The sequence below is a fragment of the Aspergillus ibericus genome, assembly GCF_003184845.1.
Source record: "Aspergillus ibericus CBS 121593 unplaced genomic scaffold BO80scaffold_66, whole genome shotgun sequence".
Classification (NCBI taxonomy): Eukaryota; Fungi; Ascomycota; class Eurotiomycetes; order Eurotiales; family Aspergillaceae; genus Aspergillus; species Aspergillus ibericus.
The window spans coordinates 36460-52893 of record NW_020292164.1 but is presented as its reverse complement, the minus strand read 5'-3'; the positions used below and the strand labels follow the sequence as shown (position 1 = coordinate 52893).

At 53.5% G+C, this 16434-nt stretch overlaps 8 protein-coding genes across 8 annotated transcripts; 1 reads left to right on the top strand and 7 right to left on the bottom strand.

Annotated features, from left to right (window-relative positions):
- Positions 1-97: 97 nt before the first annotated feature.
- On the bottom strand, positions 98-1972 carry cp6 (putative carboxypeptidase S1). The gene is made up of 5 exons (XM_025720497.1): positions 1618-1972; positions 1234-1564; positions 670-1183; positions 347-613; positions 98-274 (listed from the first exon to the last, which is right to left on the bottom strand). The coding sequence occupies exons 1-5, from the start codon at positions 1854-1856 to the stop codon at positions 210-212; spliced, it is 1416 nt and encodes a 471-aa protein (XP_025570158.1). The 5' UTR covers positions 1857-1972; the 3' UTR covers positions 98-209.
- Positions 1973-2288: 316 nt separating this feature from the next.
- On the bottom strand, positions 2289-2668 carry BO80DRAFT_429563 (uncharacterized protein). Its single transcript, XM_025720496.1, has one exon. The coding sequence runs from the start codon at positions 2631-2633 to the stop codon at positions 2304-2306; it is 330 nt and encodes a 109-aa protein (XP_025570157.1). The 5' UTR covers positions 2634-2668; the 3' UTR covers positions 2289-2303.
- Positions 2669-3295: 627 nt separating this feature from the next.
- BO80DRAFT_459458 (allantoate permease) lies at positions 3296-4909 on the bottom strand (the record flags this gene model as incomplete). The annotated part of the gene is made up of 3 exons (XM_025722345.1): positions 3296-4561; positions 4614-4682; positions 4733-4909. 3 exons carry the CDS (start codon positions 4907-4909, stop codon positions 3296-3298), a joined length of 1512 nt encoding a protein of 503 aa, XP_025570156.1.
- Positions 4910-5178: 269 nt separating this feature from the next.
- Positions 5179-6691, bottom strand: BO80DRAFT_429561 (amine oxidase, flavin-containing superfamily). The gene has a single exon (XM_025720495.1). The coding sequence runs from the start codon at positions 6620-6622 to the stop codon at positions 5204-5206; it is 1419 nt and encodes a 472-aa protein (XP_025570155.1). The 5' UTR covers positions 6623-6691; the 3' UTR covers positions 5179-5203.
- Positions 6692-7279: 588 nt separating this feature from the next.
- BO80DRAFT_393094 (uncharacterized protein) lies at positions 7280-8341 on the bottom strand. Its single transcript, XM_025717243.1, has 5 exons — positions 8091-8341; positions 7919-8044; positions 7716-7871; positions 7517-7660; positions 7280-7463 (listed from the first exon to the last, which is right to left on the bottom strand). Exons 1-5 carry the CDS (start codon positions 8254-8256, stop codon positions 7396-7398), a joined length of 660 nt encoding a protein of 219 aa, XP_025570154.1. The 5' UTR covers positions 8257-8341; the 3' UTR covers positions 7280-7395.
- A 1762-nt stretch (positions 8342-10103) lies between these two features.
- On the bottom strand, positions 10104-11067 carry BO80DRAFT_418082 (RTA1 domain-containing protein; the record flags this gene model as incomplete). The annotated part of the gene is made up of 3 exons (XM_025718248.1): positions 10104-10570; positions 10619-10867; positions 10920-11067. The coding sequence occupies 3 exons, from the start codon at positions 11065-11067 to the stop codon at positions 10104-10106; spliced, it is 864 nt and encodes a 287-aa protein (XP_025570153.1).
- A 2401-nt stretch (positions 11068-13468) lies between these two features.
- On the top strand, positions 13469-14815 carry BO80DRAFT_429559 (caleosin family protein). The gene is made up of 5 exons (XM_025720494.1): positions 13469-13798; positions 13845-14069; positions 14118-14279; positions 14333-14425; positions 14473-14815. Exons 1-5 carry the CDS (start codon positions 13556-13558, stop codon positions 14596-14598), a joined length of 849 nt encoding a protein of 282 aa, XP_025570152.1. The 5' UTR covers positions 13469-13555; the 3' UTR covers positions 14599-14815.
- Positions 14816-15328: 513 nt separating this feature from the next.
- Positions 15329-15873, bottom strand: BO80DRAFT_449828 (MFS general substrate transporter; the record flags this gene model as incomplete). The annotated part of the gene is made up of 3 exons (XM_025721770.1): positions 15329-15424; positions 15470-15595; positions 15646-15873. 3 exons carry the CDS (start codon positions 15871-15873, stop codon positions 15329-15331), a joined length of 450 nt encoding a protein of 149 aa, XP_025570151.1.
- Positions 15874-16434: the final 561 nt, after the last annotated feature.

Here is a 16434-nt window from a genome sequence, read left to right as displayed (position 1 = left end):
CATGGACTATTGGACAACACCTGCGCAGGAGAACAAGCGAGGTTATCTTCCACCGTGATCCTATGCGGCGCCATTGCCATGAGAGAGACTATCCCAAATATCACTTGACAATCTATTATCTCATAGTGAAATCATAAAGCTAGCATGTCTGACATATAATTGACATCCCAATCTCACTCCCCACCTGAACCATCCATCAAGCCCACGATTCACGTCGAATATACCCCCTCCCCTCGAATAATTTGTCCGAATACCTGTAATGCCGTCTTCGGCTCTACACTCACCAGTCAGCGACCCCCCCCCAAACCAGCCCCCGAGCAATAAAACAAGAAAGGAATGCACTCACGATAATACGGCACCTCATGGCCCGCCTCAAACACCCTCAGGAAGGAGAAGTTCCCCACCGATTTCACCATCCCGCGTGGCACCCCATCCACCTCGTACGGCTGCAACGGGGTATGCTGAAACGCCTTCTGACCCGGAAATTCCACCGCATTCGCGACATCGTGCACGCCGACCCAGTTACAGATCCAATCGGCATCGCCCGCCCAGATCAATACTTGGAGTCCGGATTGGATTACGGTGGATAGGGTAGATAAAAGGGATCGAGAGACTTTCATCGTTAGTATCGAGATCACATACATAAAAGGGATCTGGGGGAGGAAATACGATCACCCGTCTCCGCAAACTTAACATACGGCTCATCCGGACACTCCACATAACTCGATCTCGCCCCGATGGCCTTCATAACCGCTTCATCCCGAAGATAATCCACATACGTCTCCGGCGGGAAGGGATCATCCGCGGGCCGACGAATATCGTACACGTTCCAGTCCCCTGTACTGAGAATCGGATCCTCGATGATATCCGCGCAGGTATCCGCCGCGGTACGGCAGGCGTCAGCTGTAGTCAGGGTACTGCAGTTTTGGAGGGCCGGGGCGCAGATCGTTTCGTAGTCGTGGGTGTATTTCGCGGCTGCGGAAGCGTTGATGAGAGGACGGTAAGGGTTCTCCAGGGCGTAGGTGATGTAGGATTTCTCCTGGATGGAGGAGTCGAACCATCCGTTGTTGATGCCGAGGGAGACGAGGTTGATGGGTTCGCCGATAACACTGCCGGTGGCGATAGCGGCGTTTTGTTGTTGGATGTAGTGCGCGAATTCGGGGCCGTAGTGGCCGCCGTAGGACTGATGCTTTTAGTATACTAGGGTTGGTTGGTGGGGGAAGGGAGGGATACCTCAGTGAAGAGGTTGAATTCGCGACTTTCGTATTCGGGAAAGTGGGCATAGAACGCTTGCAGAAGTTTCCAGACGAAGGGGGCAGCGGTGACGGTGCTGTTGACTGGGTCGTTGCCGTAGGAGAAGCCCACGCCGATGGGCTGGTCGATGTAGAGCATGTTGGAGTGGGTGTTCCAGCTGTAGGGGTTGATAGACGGGGTGGTCTCGTTGTCGACGAAGTGACAGGGGCCGTGTTCTTGGAAGAGACCGATCATAGATGAGCAGCCTGGGCCGCCGTTGAACCAGGCAGTTAGAGGGGCTGTGTGGGGTTCGTAGCGGGATTCGAAGAACCTGTTGATGGGTGTGAGAATTGAGATGGATTCCAAAGGTTGCTATAGACATACCAGAAGAACATGTTCATGTCCTCTCCCACGGAGAGATATCCGGAATACTGGTTGACGCCTGGAGTAGTCTCACAGATTCCTGAGTTTGCCACGATTTCCAGGGTCGCTCCAGTGGCCGCATGGTTAAAGACGGTGTATTCGATGCCACGCTTGACCACACTGGAGATGCTATCCTGCGGGAGTGCCGGAACAGCACCTGCAACGAGGGCTGCCAGCAGCCACGACTTGAGTACGAGCATGGCGAATGCGATGCTCCAGGAAATACTAACTACAGGGACAGAGAACCGCCATGGTTAAGTAGGAGCCTGCTCGCCATGTCACCCTGATATGTCCACAAACCGGGCACCGATCGGTTGTTTGCAGGTGCCGCAGATCCTCGTCAACAAGGCCAAGAATCAGCTGCCAAGCCGTACTGCTCAGTCCAGTGCTGCAGTGACAGATGGAAATGCCGACTGCACACGGGTGTGACCGCCGATCATCTCCGCACCCGGTGGCATTCCTCGGATACAGTGGCATACAGACACGGGAAGTGCAGAGATAAGCTACAGAGTAGGTATACTTGTATCATAAGTAAAGCAACTCGTGCATTCGGTAACGAGCCCAGGTAACCACCCGATCGCAATATTTATATCTATCTAGAAACTAACAACCACAAGTGACAACCATCCCCGATGATGCATCAGACATCACTCCAACAAAAAACCCCGCTTTACACTAGCCAGTTGATCCTTCCACTCGACAAAAAACCACGGCAACTCGGGCGGGGTCAGATCCATCAGCTTCACAGTTTCGAAGAAGAGATCCGGGCCGTCTGTTTGAGTGCACCGGATGGTCTTTCTTGACACAAGTAATGGCTTGGGCCGGTTGCCGAGATACCACTGCTCGAGATACACGCTTTGCTGGGTCGAGTCGACGAGCAAGAGCAGCACCGTCTGGGTCCAGCCTCGGGAGTGTTCGAACCACCAGCCCAGATCGCTGCGCAGCAGGTCTAACCATCCCTCAGTCCCAACTTCCATCACCAGGCTCGGCCACATCAATTTCTCCCGGCCGTAGAGGCGATCGGCGGGGTAGTAGCACCGGTCCGGCTTGTTCGTGGTCTCTGGCGTCGGGCGCGCACAGGATTCCGAGAAGATGCCCCCGAGCACCTGTACCGACGGGGCCTGCAACGGCTGGCGAATCAACTCGCTGAAGATCTGCCGGGCGACCCGGTGGCACTCCTCGCTGAGCATCCGGATCACCGCGCTGGTGCCATGGAACACGAACGAATACTGGTGCGGCAGGGCGTTGCTCGCGATGAATTCGCGGCCTTCGGCAGTGAGGTTGTCGACCCGGATGATACGTCCATGCCTGCAGGTGAACGTCGAAACATTGAACAGGAAGGTGGTCAGGTCTTCGGCGTTGGTCCAGGGAATGCGGTGATACACCGCCGGAAGTCCGGAAAGGGGGCGATAACTGAGCGGTGCTTCGATGATTTCTGCGGTCGTCATTTCGTGCGGCACAGGTATCAATATGGATGGGATATATGATATGAGACATGGTGAAGAGAAGTCACGGCAAGGAGATCAGAGACGAGGAGGCAGAAGAGCGGAGGGAGAGCCAGCGGACGAGACAGGAAAGAGTGAGGTCGAGAAGGAGCATTCGTCCACATCTGGAGAGAGATAGGGCAATCACCATCGGGCTATAGACGATAGCGAAAGCCCACGGTCTTCCAGTCGGTCGCATCCTCATAGTCCTCGGCTTGCAATTCCACCGACTGCACCAGCACCGACACCTCCGCGCCGTCCGGGCGCTCCTCCACGATCTTGCCTCCAACCGCCCCCGCCAGCCCGGCGTGACCCTGGACGCCCTCCTCGCGATCGCGCTTGGCATTGAACCATTGCAAATAGCACCGTAGGGTCACGGCCAGCGCGGCTGAAATGATGTAGCAGATCAGGATGGCCCGGAAGGACGTCTCATACAACGGAGCCTCACTGGACTTGAAGAACTGGGGCCCGGCAATGTTACCCGCACAATACGCCACAAACATCAGAGTCGTGATGGTCATCTTCTTAGTGACACCGCGGTAATTGGCCTGCAACAGGGACATGATGAGCGGGAGTGCGCCCGGGCCGGTCGACAACAAAAAGTAACCGAACAGCTGGGCGCCCAGGGGGACATGGTGCGCCCGCGCATAGATGATGGCACTCCCCGTGATGGAAATCGCCACGATACACACAATCAGGATGCAATTCATCTGCCGGGATTTACTGGCCAGCCAGCCCGTCAGGGCAATGGTGCCGGCGCTGATCACACTAGCGGGAATCACAATCAGAGTGGATTGCAGGGAGGTGAAGCCAAACGACTTGATGACCAGGTTGCCGAAATTCTGCGTGCCCCCGTTCGGAATCTGGGTCAGCACGGCCAGGGTGAACAGGTGCCACGTCTTGGGGTCGCAGAGACATTCCACGAATTGCGACCATTTCCAGGTGGTTTTCTCCGTCCGACCTGTTCCCGCGACCATGGCGCGGTGGGCCATGAAGTCGCGTTCCTCGAGGGTGAGGAATTTGGCGCTCGAGATACTATCCGGGAGGAAAGCCCAGAGGACAAATCCCCACAGAAAAGTGGTGACGCCCAAGATGATGAACATCCACTTCCAGGGACTCAGTGGATGATCGATGTGTCCGATCCCATAGGCCAAGAGACTGGCGACCAGGCCACCGACGGAGTTGCCCGAAAACCACACTCCCGTGCGGAAGGGGATCTCGTCACGGGTGTACCACGTTGTCGTGATGAACATGAAGGCGGGCGTGATGGTGGCTTCAGCCACGCCGAGTAGGAACCGCACTGCTAACAGACCACCATAATTGGTGCAGGCGGCCGTAAGAGCGACCACCGCGCCCCAGAAGAGGGTATTGATGGCGAGGTATTTGGCGACGGGGAGGCGGGGAATGAGCAAATTGGTGGGCTAGCGGGTTAGGGTCAGTCCATGTATCGAGGGGAAGACGAGTCAGTCGCACCCATTCCCAGAAGAAATATCCAAAGTAGAAGATGCTGGACACCCAGCTGTATTGCTGGCCGACCAGATGCTATGCATCAGTTAGCCAAATATGTCAGGTGAAAGGGCGAATCCACCCACCGTATCCTCGATCAAGCCAAACACCGACGCACTGGAGAGAATGGTCTTGTCCATAAAGTTGAGAAGATACGTGAAGAAGAGCAGCGGGAGCAGACGCCGGTCCACCTTGCGTAACACCCGCGCGGGGTCCACCGGGTCCATTTCCGGGGCCGAGGCAGAACTTGCGACAGTGGCCATGACAGAAATGGAGTTGAGGGGACTGGATAGAGGGATGGGGAAAGGGTCTACGCGCGCACTTAAAAGGCCACCGCTACGAGGCCGCTATCATGGCATATCAAGTTATCAACCCCGCTTTATCGCGGCCGATAGCACGGCGATGCAACCGGCCGGCGGGCCAATGGGCGGCTGAGCCCTATCGCCCGTTCACCGCTCGATACGTTATCGCCCATTTATTTGACTCTCGGGAGTGAATGCATCAAGATCGCAGTCCAATTGCCGGTCCTATAGCTACACTCTCTCCGGTGAATCCTCCTACGACTTCCTCGCCAACCCCTCGATGATGGATGGCAGCAGCTGATCCACTCCCCGCCAGATGGCCGATGACCCCGGGTATTCAAACGTCGCCCCCACATAGTATGTGTTGCGGTAGCCCTGTAGCGCATTCAGATAGTCGTAGAAGCCCGCCTGGATAGCCTCCCCGCTAACCGACATCTCAAAGGGCGAGTGGTCGGCAAAGGCGAGAAATTCTGGGTCGCTCACATCATATCCAGCGTCGCCCAGCCCCAGGATGTCTTCCACGATGGCCGCCTTCACGTCCGCCTCCGACATCGGCTCCTCGCTGCCATAACTCACCATCACAATGTCCGGGACCGCCGTGGGATAGATCATAAAGGTACACGGCAGCGAAGGCAGCGTGTAGGGGGTGTCAGCCCCGCGATTGATGATCTGCAGCCCGTCGGGGTATCCGTCGACCCGCACCAAGCCCGCATAGTAATGCCCGTAGATGAATTCCTCGAAGAGCAGCGACTCGGGTTCATCCACATCCAGCCCTTCCAACACCGGTCCCACTGGAGGAACCGCTAGAATCGTCGCATCTGCCTCGATCACGGTAATCTCCCCATCGGCCGACTGCACCGTCAGCCAGTGCGTCTCATCATCCGACCGAGACGCGTTCACCACCACGCTATCGAGCAGCACATCCTCTCCGAGCTCCGCCAGCGCCGCTTCGAACACCTCGCCGTTGTTATGCCGGGCCGTGGAGAGGAATCCCGTCTGCATGGCATTGAGCATGGCCTCCGACACGAATTTCATCATATAGACGGAGGGGTAGTCCAGCCAATACCGCACACCCTGGCTGTAGATGCTGATGAGTTCGATGGCAGCGCCCAGATCGTATTTCTCCACAAACTCGCTAAACGGCATCACCAGATCCTCCGGCACCTCATCTGGCAGATTCCAGCCCGCAGCAAGGTAGGGGTACTGTTGAAGAATCTGTGCGTATCGCCCCAATGCCTCGGTTATATTTCCTGGATACGGATCCACAAGTTCGCCCGTGCGAAAATCCAGTCGTACGGTTTGAACACGACCGGGGACGACCTTGGTGACAGGTACGTCGAGCTGGGTGAAGAAGTCCACTGTCTCGGGAGAATCTTCAAACAGGGTGACCCCAAAGTCGACCGGTGTGTCAGTCGTCGGGTCGATGTAGGTGACGGTGTGGCCGCCCAGACGGCCGCTCTTTTCCACCACCACCACACTTTGGTTGAGTTGCCGAAGAGCCATGGCCGCATATGTGCCCGAGGAACCGCCGCCGATGATGCATACGTCTCGTCGAATCACCTCGATGTCGCAGGTCTGAGCCGAGGTGTGGGTGGCATGGGAACAACTGGCGCCAGAAAAGGCCCCGAGAAGTAGCAGGCAGGAAATATACATTGAAAAGGACAGCAAGAACATGATGACGAGTTCCAAATTGTGTAGAGGCAGGGGACTATGCTTCTCTGTGGCTAGAGGAGCATATCTATATCCGCCGGAGATGTGGCCCACGCTGCTCCTGCCATGGGGGACTTACATATAGGTCGACCCACGAGTGGTAGCATCACCCGCAGCATCACGCTTTGCGAGGAGTGGGCTGATTGACCACGGGCGTCCGTTAGCATGCCACGGCCTGTTGAATTTCGGCGTCTAACATGTTGCACCCGATATTGACGGGTTGCTTGATGGCACACTTCGGTTGCAACCGTCAGTGGATGCGCGACAGCTGTTGCAATCACCATCCCCGCCTACGGAAACGAAGGAGTGTTGGCATACACTGCCCCCGTGACGGAATCCTGATCAGGGAGGAAAGCAATAAGTATCTCAAGGCCAGTCTGGTTTTCAATAGGACTACACCATGCAGACAGGAGGGCACCTCGAGGAGGAATAGGAGTAGAGGGGCGTGGAATCAGTGCTGGCGTAGCATGTGATTCATGCAACCGCGGGAAGGACCCCCTTGAGGGTTTTCTATCAGTCCAGGGATGATTATGTTGTACAAGGCGTATACAATGGCTCGGATCTTGCCGTCATATCCGTGCGCTACCAGGACAGGGGATTGCGGCATCAACCTATATTAATGCACTCGTCCGAACAACTTCATAAATCTGAATACAAGACGGCTCGACTAGGCAGTGCCGATGCCAACGGTAGACGTGGCACATTTCTATTCAACGGATGGCCATCAGATGGTAGCACTAGGCGCACTTGCCGTCCTGGCAGGTCAGGTCCCCGGAGCAGTCGTTCTCATCTGAGCAGGAGGCACCTGAGCCGTCGAGTTAGTGTAACGTAGCGCACGGTCGCGAAGCGCGGTCTTACCAGCACAGTGACCTTCCCAGGCGCAGGACGAAGATCCGGAGCCGGAGCCAGAGCTGGACGAACCGGAGCTGCAATAGCTCGAGGCATCGGCGTTGCTGTAGGTGTTAGAGGTGTGGCAAGTTCCGTCGGAAAACAACTCGCCAGCTAGTTCAATTGTCAGCTATCCAAAACTAAGTCCATGAGTTTTGGGCCAACGCACAGTTGACCGTGTAAGAGCTGGCCGGGTCGGTGACAATAGACTGGGAATTGTCGGGCGTCAGATCGTCCTCGCAGTCAATCTGGCTGTCGCCGCCATTCGAAGTACTGGATCCGGTCCAGATATCGATGTGACGCTTGCCGTCCTCGTAGTCGGTGGCTGATACTGTTAGTAAAAGGGGGGGTATGGCGGGTGGAGAGACGTACTGCACTGAGCACAGGTATCCTCGAAGCGGAGATATTTGCGAAGATAAGGCAGATAGATAATCTCGCACTGGTCAAACTCGCCAGGGGCCGAGGCAAATGTCAATGGGTCGCTGTAGGTGCCGGTACCTATCACCATTAACCATCTGCGGGCTGTACTAGGTTAGGGACCTACCTCCAGCAGTGTAGCCCCGCCCACAGTCGTACGCGATATCGGCACTCGGAGGGTCGTTGTCAGGGTACCCGTAGAAGGTGATCTCAACATCGGACTGAGTCGAACAAGCCACAGCAGTGGAGACAAGGCCGGCGAGGGCCAGGCTTGTGAGAATCTTGGTGCTCATGTTGCGGTCCGATTGATCTGATAACGAGAAGGGAACAAGATGTTGCTAGACTGGTTCATGGGAGGGTACTAGGAAATAAGATCCCTTATATAGTCATGTTTTGACTCCTCGCTCCTCTAAGTTCGTCCATGAAACCAGGAAGTCTCTCTGAGGGAATTTCCCACAGGTGGAACGCTCGAAAGCTTCGTGCTAGAGCTGCAGGATCCTGCGGATGCTTGCTCAGGTAGGGGTGTTTTACTCTCACTTGATCGACGCTGCTAGTGCTTATTTCCTTCAGGCCAGTTCATTTCCTTCCACAATATCTCAGTGGCAAAATCTTCCTCCAAGGTTAACTGTCATAAATGGCATTTTGGGAAACGAAGAGTATCATGAAGGCCAATTAAAGCCATGTTTCTATACCACTCCCTGGACGAGCTGTCAAGAACCGCAGGAAGTCCCGAACATATGACGAACCCGCATGGCATCGTGCCTTCCCCTTCTGAAACGAGCCTTGAGGGGGAAATGGGGTCCAAAACCCCAGGATCCCAAATAGGCAAACCGGATCGACGATAGCGCCGACCTCCATTTTATTTCCGCGACAGCCCGGCCTATCCAGCCTTCCTGTTAGTCCGGAAGGGATCGTGGAAGTTCCTATTTACGGTCTGAAGACGAGAACCCCTTACAGGATGAGACCCTTTGGGTGTATGTGTATGCGAATGGTCATGGCATTGATGATTGTCCTCAATGACAGAGCTCTGCAGGAGAAATGGCTATCCGTGGCAGTGGGCAAGCGTGCGTACGAGATATCTAACACCTTGTCGCGAAGCTTATCATGCGCTACTCTTTCCAGACGACCGATTTGTCCGGCCCGGGAATACAGCAATTCCCCAATCAGGAAAATGGATACTGTCTGTCAGCCTTTTGGACACGAGAATCAAGGGTTCAGCCAGGACTAGACTTTGCAGGATGCAACCGTTGTGGTAGCCCCGGCCCACGTGCCATGTGTGCCCGTCGCTTGCTGGAGCGCCGTCGGGCTGGCTATTTTTGGATCGCACTATGATCCTGCCACAGATAAGCACCTTTATTGCCGGTTATTCAATTTGAGTTACAGATTGCTTGAAGAAGCTCCTCTTATTCCATTGCATGTCATCCTTGGGGACATTGTCCTGTATCGTTGAAACAGGCTTGGGTTCGTAATATTCTGTAATGCCCAGTGTCCTACATGAAAGACAAACTGGCAGGGAGCCTTCGGTTCCTACCCCTGACTCAGAAGAACGAGGGTGACCTGCAGGTCTAGCAATGTTTCGGTCAATGGGGCCAGAAATGCGGCGTGGATGGGGCCAAAATGGATCCACCTGCATTGCAATATTTTACCTTGTGAGCATGGTTCCTGACACAGGGTCATCAGATTTAACGATGGCTTGAAACTCTTGTGGGAAGTCATCGGTGTTCCCGAGCTGCGCCAGAAATATCTAGTCGCGTGAAACTTTGCCTACATCTAGCATGAATACTAGGTGCGGACCCTCCGTGGACGGCTTAGACTATCCACCGACCATGGAAGCTTGTCAAGAGAGCGGAGCGATCTGTCTTTGTCTCTACCAGTCTTTATCACACCTGGTCGGTGTTCAGACCAGCCAGAGACAGTGCTTACCCTCTATGCTCTGGACGGAAACAGGCGTGTGAGGTCTCTGAGAGCCGGGTGCTGGGAATTTTGATTCGGGTTATTCGTGAGGCCCTATGCGCCTATGCAGTGGCCCCAGCATCGGTATACTAACGTTATGAAGTAGAGGTTGTCTCGGACTGATCACTACCCCAATAGATAACAAAACTTCGTATCATTCATCATACATACACCAATTTCTCGCTTGCTAGGCCTCCAATGGCACCTCCATCTCTGTCGACATCGGTACAAATTTGCATGTCTTGACCACCTTCTCCGAGTACACACTCCCCCGGCCCAGGTAGCAGTTGATCTGGCTGGGGTGGATGAACTGGAGCACTTCCATTGCCGCCAACATCAACAGGGCATCAAACACGTAAATGAAGACCTCATGCTTCATCAAGTACCCACTGTATCCTTGCAGATACTCCACCACACGGACCACGGACCGGATGAAGATGAGGATACTGGAGATGTAAAGGGCGGCCATGTGGCGACGCCACACCTGCGAGAGCTCCACCGCCGTGCCAGTCGGGTTTTTCCCCAGGCGAGTTTGAAACACGACGGCTGTGATGATAAAGAAACCGAAGAAGATAATTTGCACAAAGAGACCGCCAATGATGATGTGCTCTCCGGTAGAGGGATCGTCCGAGTTACTGACCATGAGACCAGCGCCTGGCTTGTTAGTCGGGGTGCTTGAGGGTGAAGGGTCAGAAAACATACCGGATGCCTGCATCAGGAACGAGAGTACATCCCCAGTCACGAAGATCTTTGTCAGCCACTTCAGCCTGATGACCGAGTACGGCTCGGCCTTTAGCATCGAGATTATGCGACCCAGTGTCATGTAGATGCTGGCAGCGAGGAAGGCGGGTGCGATAAGGATCAGAGAACTCTGCATGGCATACGCGCCCGTGCTGTAGTTGGGGCTTTGCGTCGACGAGAGCAGACGTCCCACATATCCGATGGTTTCCACTGGTGAGATCAAGTCAGTGTATGCCTTGCGCTGTGATGGGGTGGGACTGACAGATGCCTCCAATAAAAAAGGGAATCATGAACCATGATCTAGTCCGCACCAACTGATAGAAGTGCAGGATGGTGCTGATGCCAAACAGCACAACGAAGATGCCTGCTGCCGCCGCGGAGGGCGTGTAGTAGTAGAGGGTAAATTCCATCGCGCAGTCACAACAACGGAATGAGACTGAAAAATGAAATCGTTGGATGCATTGGAGATATGACCCAGAGGACGGTCCATGCTTTTATGTGATTCATTGCGACCGACGGATCTGGGAACGGTCGCGATATACGAGATGAGGGTGCGCAATCGGTCCCTGAGCGACTTGCTCATGCGTGGCTGGGAAATAATTCTACGAATAAGATGAGCCCAGCAATATCTGGGGGAAATTTCGCCCTCATTCTCGTTGCGTATACCGATTGGGGCAATTGTAGGGCGATGGGGCTCGTATTCGTACCCTTGCCCAACATGGGATATCCCTAGCCGAGCGGATATCAAGGTCGAGCCATGGACGAACACGCGACCCGCCGTCAAGTTTGCTAGCAGCCTAGATAGTTTCCTAGCCCGCTGCTTACGCTTTGCAAGTTTGTTTATTCGCATAGATTTGACCTGCCTGGAACTGCACGCAAACCCATCACAGCTGAACTGATTACTATGGACTGGCCAACTCCAGGTCTTCTGTCTTCGCTCCTTTCAATTCATCTTAAATCCGGACAGACCACTAAATCGATGCGCTTTTCCTCCCTCGTTTGATATACTGCAACATGCCTTCGCAAGCTTTCCTTCTTGACTCCACCCGAACAAACTCTGAGAGATACTTGATGTTCTTCTCCTCCGACTGCTTGCATGTTAAAATGGCTGGTAGCATGCTGAAGCAAGCATAGCACGGTGCTAGCCACTTGTCTACGGCTGAGCTACATAAACTGTCCCGGGGGTGTGAGAGATTCTCAATAGCATCGCAACCAGCTTGCCAGCCAGAACCCGTGTGCGAACCCACTGCCACTGTTCCAGAGACTACATAGATATGGTGTTGCCCCTGGTGCTTCCCGATACATGCAACACGGTGCAGGGGCTGAAGACATGCCCACTTCATGGTAGTCGACAGGCCTAACTTCGGTAACCCGTTCCTGAGCGCATGTCTCGAGCTCGCCGGATCTACCGCGGGTATTCCCGACTAACCTCACGATCGCATACCTTGAACACCGTACAGCCACCCTGGTCGTCGCATCCCTTCAATTTAACCTACTTGTACCGCCTCGCTCCGATAGGGCAATCTGCGATTGACCACTTAGGACGCGGACGGCGATGCAATATCTACACATGGACTGCATCGCAGCAACCACGCGAGCTTCTCCAGAGGCACACATGGCGTCAACCATGTCTGCTGCGGAATCCATGTGTCCGCCATCTGTGTGGATGCCAACCGTGCATGGGCGAAGCGACCAATTTCTCTCGTATTTAGAGTCAATGGAGGACACTAATACAGTTATGTGTGGGACGCAAGCAGGTATATACGCCGAGACCTCATCTTTTTGCTGCCGACAATAGTCGCAGCCATCTCCAATTGATTGTCAAATGCTCCCGACACGCTTAAACCCTGAAGTGTGACTCTCTGCCGCATTCTGGGCACCCGCGAAGCCACGTTCTCGATCTTCATTCATCCGTCATCTAACGAGACGGCCACCGCTTCTTCCACACTTCCTGACAGGACATCTCGTGCCTGGATCATCATGACACTTTCCACGATTCTCAGCTCATAAGCGATGGAGATACCCGCAATGCCCGGCACAATGATGGAAACGTCTGTTTCAAGGCCATGTGGTGGTGAAAATGAGGATACCTTCCGTACGGCGCCTGGTGAACCCAGATAGCATCTGGTTCACTTTAATGAGTGGAACAAGGCATTATGGACAATTCAGATGTGAACTAGCGAGGAATGGTATTCCGCCCTTCTCAGTGTCATGAAGCAAATCGTAACGATCATGCTCGACTGGCACCCTTCAGGGACATATATTTCTGGGTCCAGCTCAACGATGAAACAGCGTTGATGTAGTTTTACGATTTGCAAGGCATGGCTGTTACGCTGACAGATTTATACTAACCAGAAGCCTTTGCAGCCCCGATGTTTTGAGATAACAGGTTCGGTCTGAAGGTGAAATGACCAGATGAAGCATCCGCAACTGGTAAGCCTTGAAACACGACGTTGTATGTTGGACCATACACGCTGCCTGGCTTTCACCCACCACGAAACAATTCGGTCGGACATGAGCTCCCATTAAGCTTTCGCTTAGATGTTTACTCCAACTCTCACCAGATGGCTGAAAAACTTAGCACAATGTAACGGAGGATTGTTGACTTTAATCCCTCACGTGTACCAGAGATTAGGGGAAGTTGATGCAACATCATCACGTGGGATCTATAAATAATCGGCCAGACCATTGCCCTGTTCCAGGCCGTCACATTGCTCAATTGATCCCACGTAAGGGGACAGATGATCGTGCGATTGTCATGATCGGCCCGCCATCGGAATGATGACCTCACAATGACTCGGGGCGGGAAGTGGCGACATCATCCATTGAATTCCAACCCCACCATGATTTGATATTTAATGCATCATCCCCAATTGGCTTCATCCCACATCATCCACCATGCCCCGAAAGGTCTCTTTTTCCGAAGCTCAATCTCCCAACCACGAGAAGCCTATCCGACCACCGTCGATTTCCATGGGATTTCCCACCAGCGCCCCAAAATGCCCGGCCACGGACTCCCGCCCTCCGGCTCGATATACCAACGATTATATCGAGAAACCCGGTGTCCCGCGGGGCAATGCTGCGGCCTCCATTGATCGGCCGGATGGGGATGAAGATTATGCGAAACGATATGGGGACTTTGTACGTCCTTTACCACACTAGACATCACATCTACTAACCACTGCAGACCCCATTACAACAACATATCCTGTTCTGGGATCGCGACAGTGACGGCCAAATCTACCCCTGGGACACATATAAAGGGTTCCGAGATCTAGGATTTAACGTGCTCTTCTCCCTGCTGGCGGTTCTAATCATCAATCTGAACTTCTCCTACCCGACGCGCTTAGCACACTCCTATCTGCCGGACCCATGGTTCCGGGTGTACGTGGATGGGATTCATAAAGCCAAGGTATATTCCAATAACTCCTTTAACTAGATGAGTGGCTGATAAGTTCAGCACGGATCCGATTCCAACACCTATGACCCTGAGGGGAGATTCGTTCCACAGTCCTTCGAAAACATGTTCGCCAAGTATGATCATGACGGTGACGGAGCGCTGTCGTTGCGACAGCTCTTTGAAATGATGCATGGGAATCGCTGTGCGGCGGATCCATTCGGGGTATGTTCTCCTCCCATTGTAATTCGAGTCTCATCTCATGCTGATTGAAATAGTGGGGCGCCGCGATCTTCGAATGGGGCACCACATGGCTTCTGATTCAAAAAGACGGCAAGGTCTGGAAGGAGGATGTCCGGGGTGTTTTTGATGTGAGACTCCTGCTACGATTGGACGACAAGTTAGCTAACTATCCCAGGGCTCTCTGTTCTGGAAAATCCGCGAGGCCAGACAATCTCCTCGAGGATGGTCGCAGGGGTTAAGTCTGGGAGGGTCCATTCGCGAGGCGTTTCGAGGCTTTCTGGATACGTATTTGGACAAATGATTGTCTCCTCATAGCGACATGATATTATGTGCATGATATCGTTAGAGATTTGTCTGGCTAGGCGTCGGATGTTGAGACTAGACTAGCAACAGCTTAGCGATAGTCAATGTTGCTTGTTCCATCCATATCAGAGCGCAGCTGCAGCTCTAAAATCAACATTTCCCAAGGTCCTGGTGCTTCAGGACCATCTTAACAAGCAATCACTACATCTCAAAAGGCACTATACACCAATAATACCATCCTCACCTCAACTTTGCCCCCCACCCCACCAACACATGCAACCCCTCCAGTTTCATCCAATCTAATAAGTATACCTCCACCCATCCCCTCCAACCTCCTATTCCCCCAAACCAACCTCCCCGTCATCAACCCCACCAAAACCACCACCCCCACCGACGTCCCAATACGCGTATAAATGCCCACCCGATACTGCGGTGCATCCTGCGACCGGAACACCAACGATCCGACCATTCCGCCGGAGGCACCCAGACCCACGAAGATGGCGCTGCAGGCCGCGCGGGTCCATTGGCCGCGGGTGTTGTTTGCCTGATTCATCAGTATTTGTTTGGGTGGTTTGGTGGAAATTGGAATGGTGTGGTAGAGGGAGGGGGGGTACCATGAAGGTGATGCCGTAGGATAGGATGCCAGTGAATGCGGATGCCACGCAGCCAAGTAGAATATGGCGAATCGCTTTTGTGTTTGGTAGCGGGGGTATCATGTTGCGATTAGGTTATACAGCGGCTGGGAAGAACCCGGCTTCTAGGGTTCCGATGATGATTCGAATGCCGACTGGTTGGGTCCAGTTGTGGACGAAGCCACCGCACATCTGGAGAATTAGCCTTCAATCTGCTGGTGTGTAGAGAATACGGACCATGGTGACTCCCCATACGAAGCAGATACTGGATAAGAAGACTTTCGGTCCCAGCTTGCGAATCAGCACCGGACCGAGCATCTGGAGACAGATATACGGCGGGAAGAAGACGACGGCGATGACATTCTGGATTTATGTTAGATTCAGAAATCACATTCGAAGGCGGGTCAACTTACATATTGATTCCCATGTAGATGCAAATCTTTCAACATACCTGCCACCGCCGCAGTGGACAGATTTCCCCGGTCAATCAGCGACACGGTATGCAGCAGCCCTAGCATCATAATCAACCGCATATCCACACGACGGATGACCCGTCGCTGCTCCTGGGGAGTCAGCTCCAGATCCTCTGTTGACGCACTCTCCGCCCCAACGGACACGCTTTTGACAGCGTCATCGGCCATTGTGAATGCTGCAAATAACGCTGTAGCTACATTGAGAGATTGGTTATGTCGAAACGTCGAATGGATTTAAAGGACAAGCTGATCAATGATGAAGAATTGACTTGTATTGCGACATTGCAGACGATTCTTGGCATACTCGATGTTTATCAAGTTGCATGGGAATATGTCGTGGGGTAGAAGACCCTTCGTGCTTGCGGAGAAGTACCAAGATCGGAGATCGGCGTTAGCTGAGATAAAGCTGTACAATAGGCTGAATGAGTGCACCAAGTAACGCCGAAATCTGAAGCTTGGCAGCCACTAAGCAAGACATTGAAGGTTCAATCGGCTAAGGACTGTCTACAATGCAAGGTCATTGGTGTCAACCGTCTTCGATGTGGATAAATGTCATAGCACCTCTGATACTTACTCAGTCCTAGCTTCTCGATCTGGCATATCCCACCCTGAAGTCTCTGGGCATGAGAGGCAATCTTGTCTGCCATTAATATAAACTCTGGAGCTTGTGAAATCACACTCAGGGATCAATAATCAGAGCTGGTCAGGCATCCATCGAATTCATTCACT

Excerpts from the sequence above, each read along its gene's own strand:
- cp6 (XM_025720497.1), bottom strand. The coding sequence starts at position 1,856 with ATGCTCGTACTCAAGTCGTGGCTGCTGGCAGCCCTCGTTGCAGGTGCT. Across the intron at positions 1,565-1,617 it reads GACATGAACATGTTCTTCTG|GTTCTTCGAATCCCGCTACG; the intron begins GTATGTCTATAG and ends ACCCATCAACAG. Across the intron at positions 614-669 it reads GTTTGCGGAGACGGGTGATC|TCTCTCGATCCCTTTTATCT; the intron begins GTATTTCCTCCC and ends TAACGATGAAAG.
- BO80DRAFT_429563 (XM_025720496.1), bottom strand. The coding sequence starts at position 2,633 with ATGGAAGTTGGGACTGAGGGATGGTTAGACCTGCTGCGCAGCGATCTG.
- BO80DRAFT_429561 (XM_025720495.1), bottom strand. The coding sequence starts at position 6,622 with ATGTTCTTGCTGTCCTTTTCAATGTATATTTCCTGCCTGCTACTTCTC.
- BO80DRAFT_393094 (XM_025717243.1), bottom strand. The coding sequence starts at position 8,256 with ATGAGCACCAAGATTCTCACAAGCCTGGCCCTCGCCGGCCTTGTCTCC. Across the intron at positions 7,872-7,918 it reads GGATACCTGTGCTCAGTGCA|CCACCGACTACGAGGACGGC; the intron begins GTACGTCTCTCC and ends TAACAGTATCAG. Across the intron at positions 7,464-7,516 it reads CTGGGAAGGTCACTGTGCTG|GTGCCTCCTGCTCAGATGAG; the intron begins GTAAGACCGCGC and ends TCGACGGCTCAG.
- BO80DRAFT_429559 (XM_025720494.1), top strand. The coding sequence starts at position 13,556 with ATGCCCCGAAAGGTCTCTTTTTCCGAAGCTCAATCTCCCAACCACGAG. Across the intron at positions 14,070-14,117 it reads ATGGGATTCATAAAGCCAAG|CACGGATCCGATTCCAACAC; the intron begins GTATATTCCAAT and ends TGATAAGTTCAG. Across the intron at positions 14,426-14,472 it reads ATGTCCGGGGTGTTTTTGAT|GGCTCTCTGTTCTGGAAAAT; the intron begins GTGAGACTCCTG and ends TAACTATCCCAG.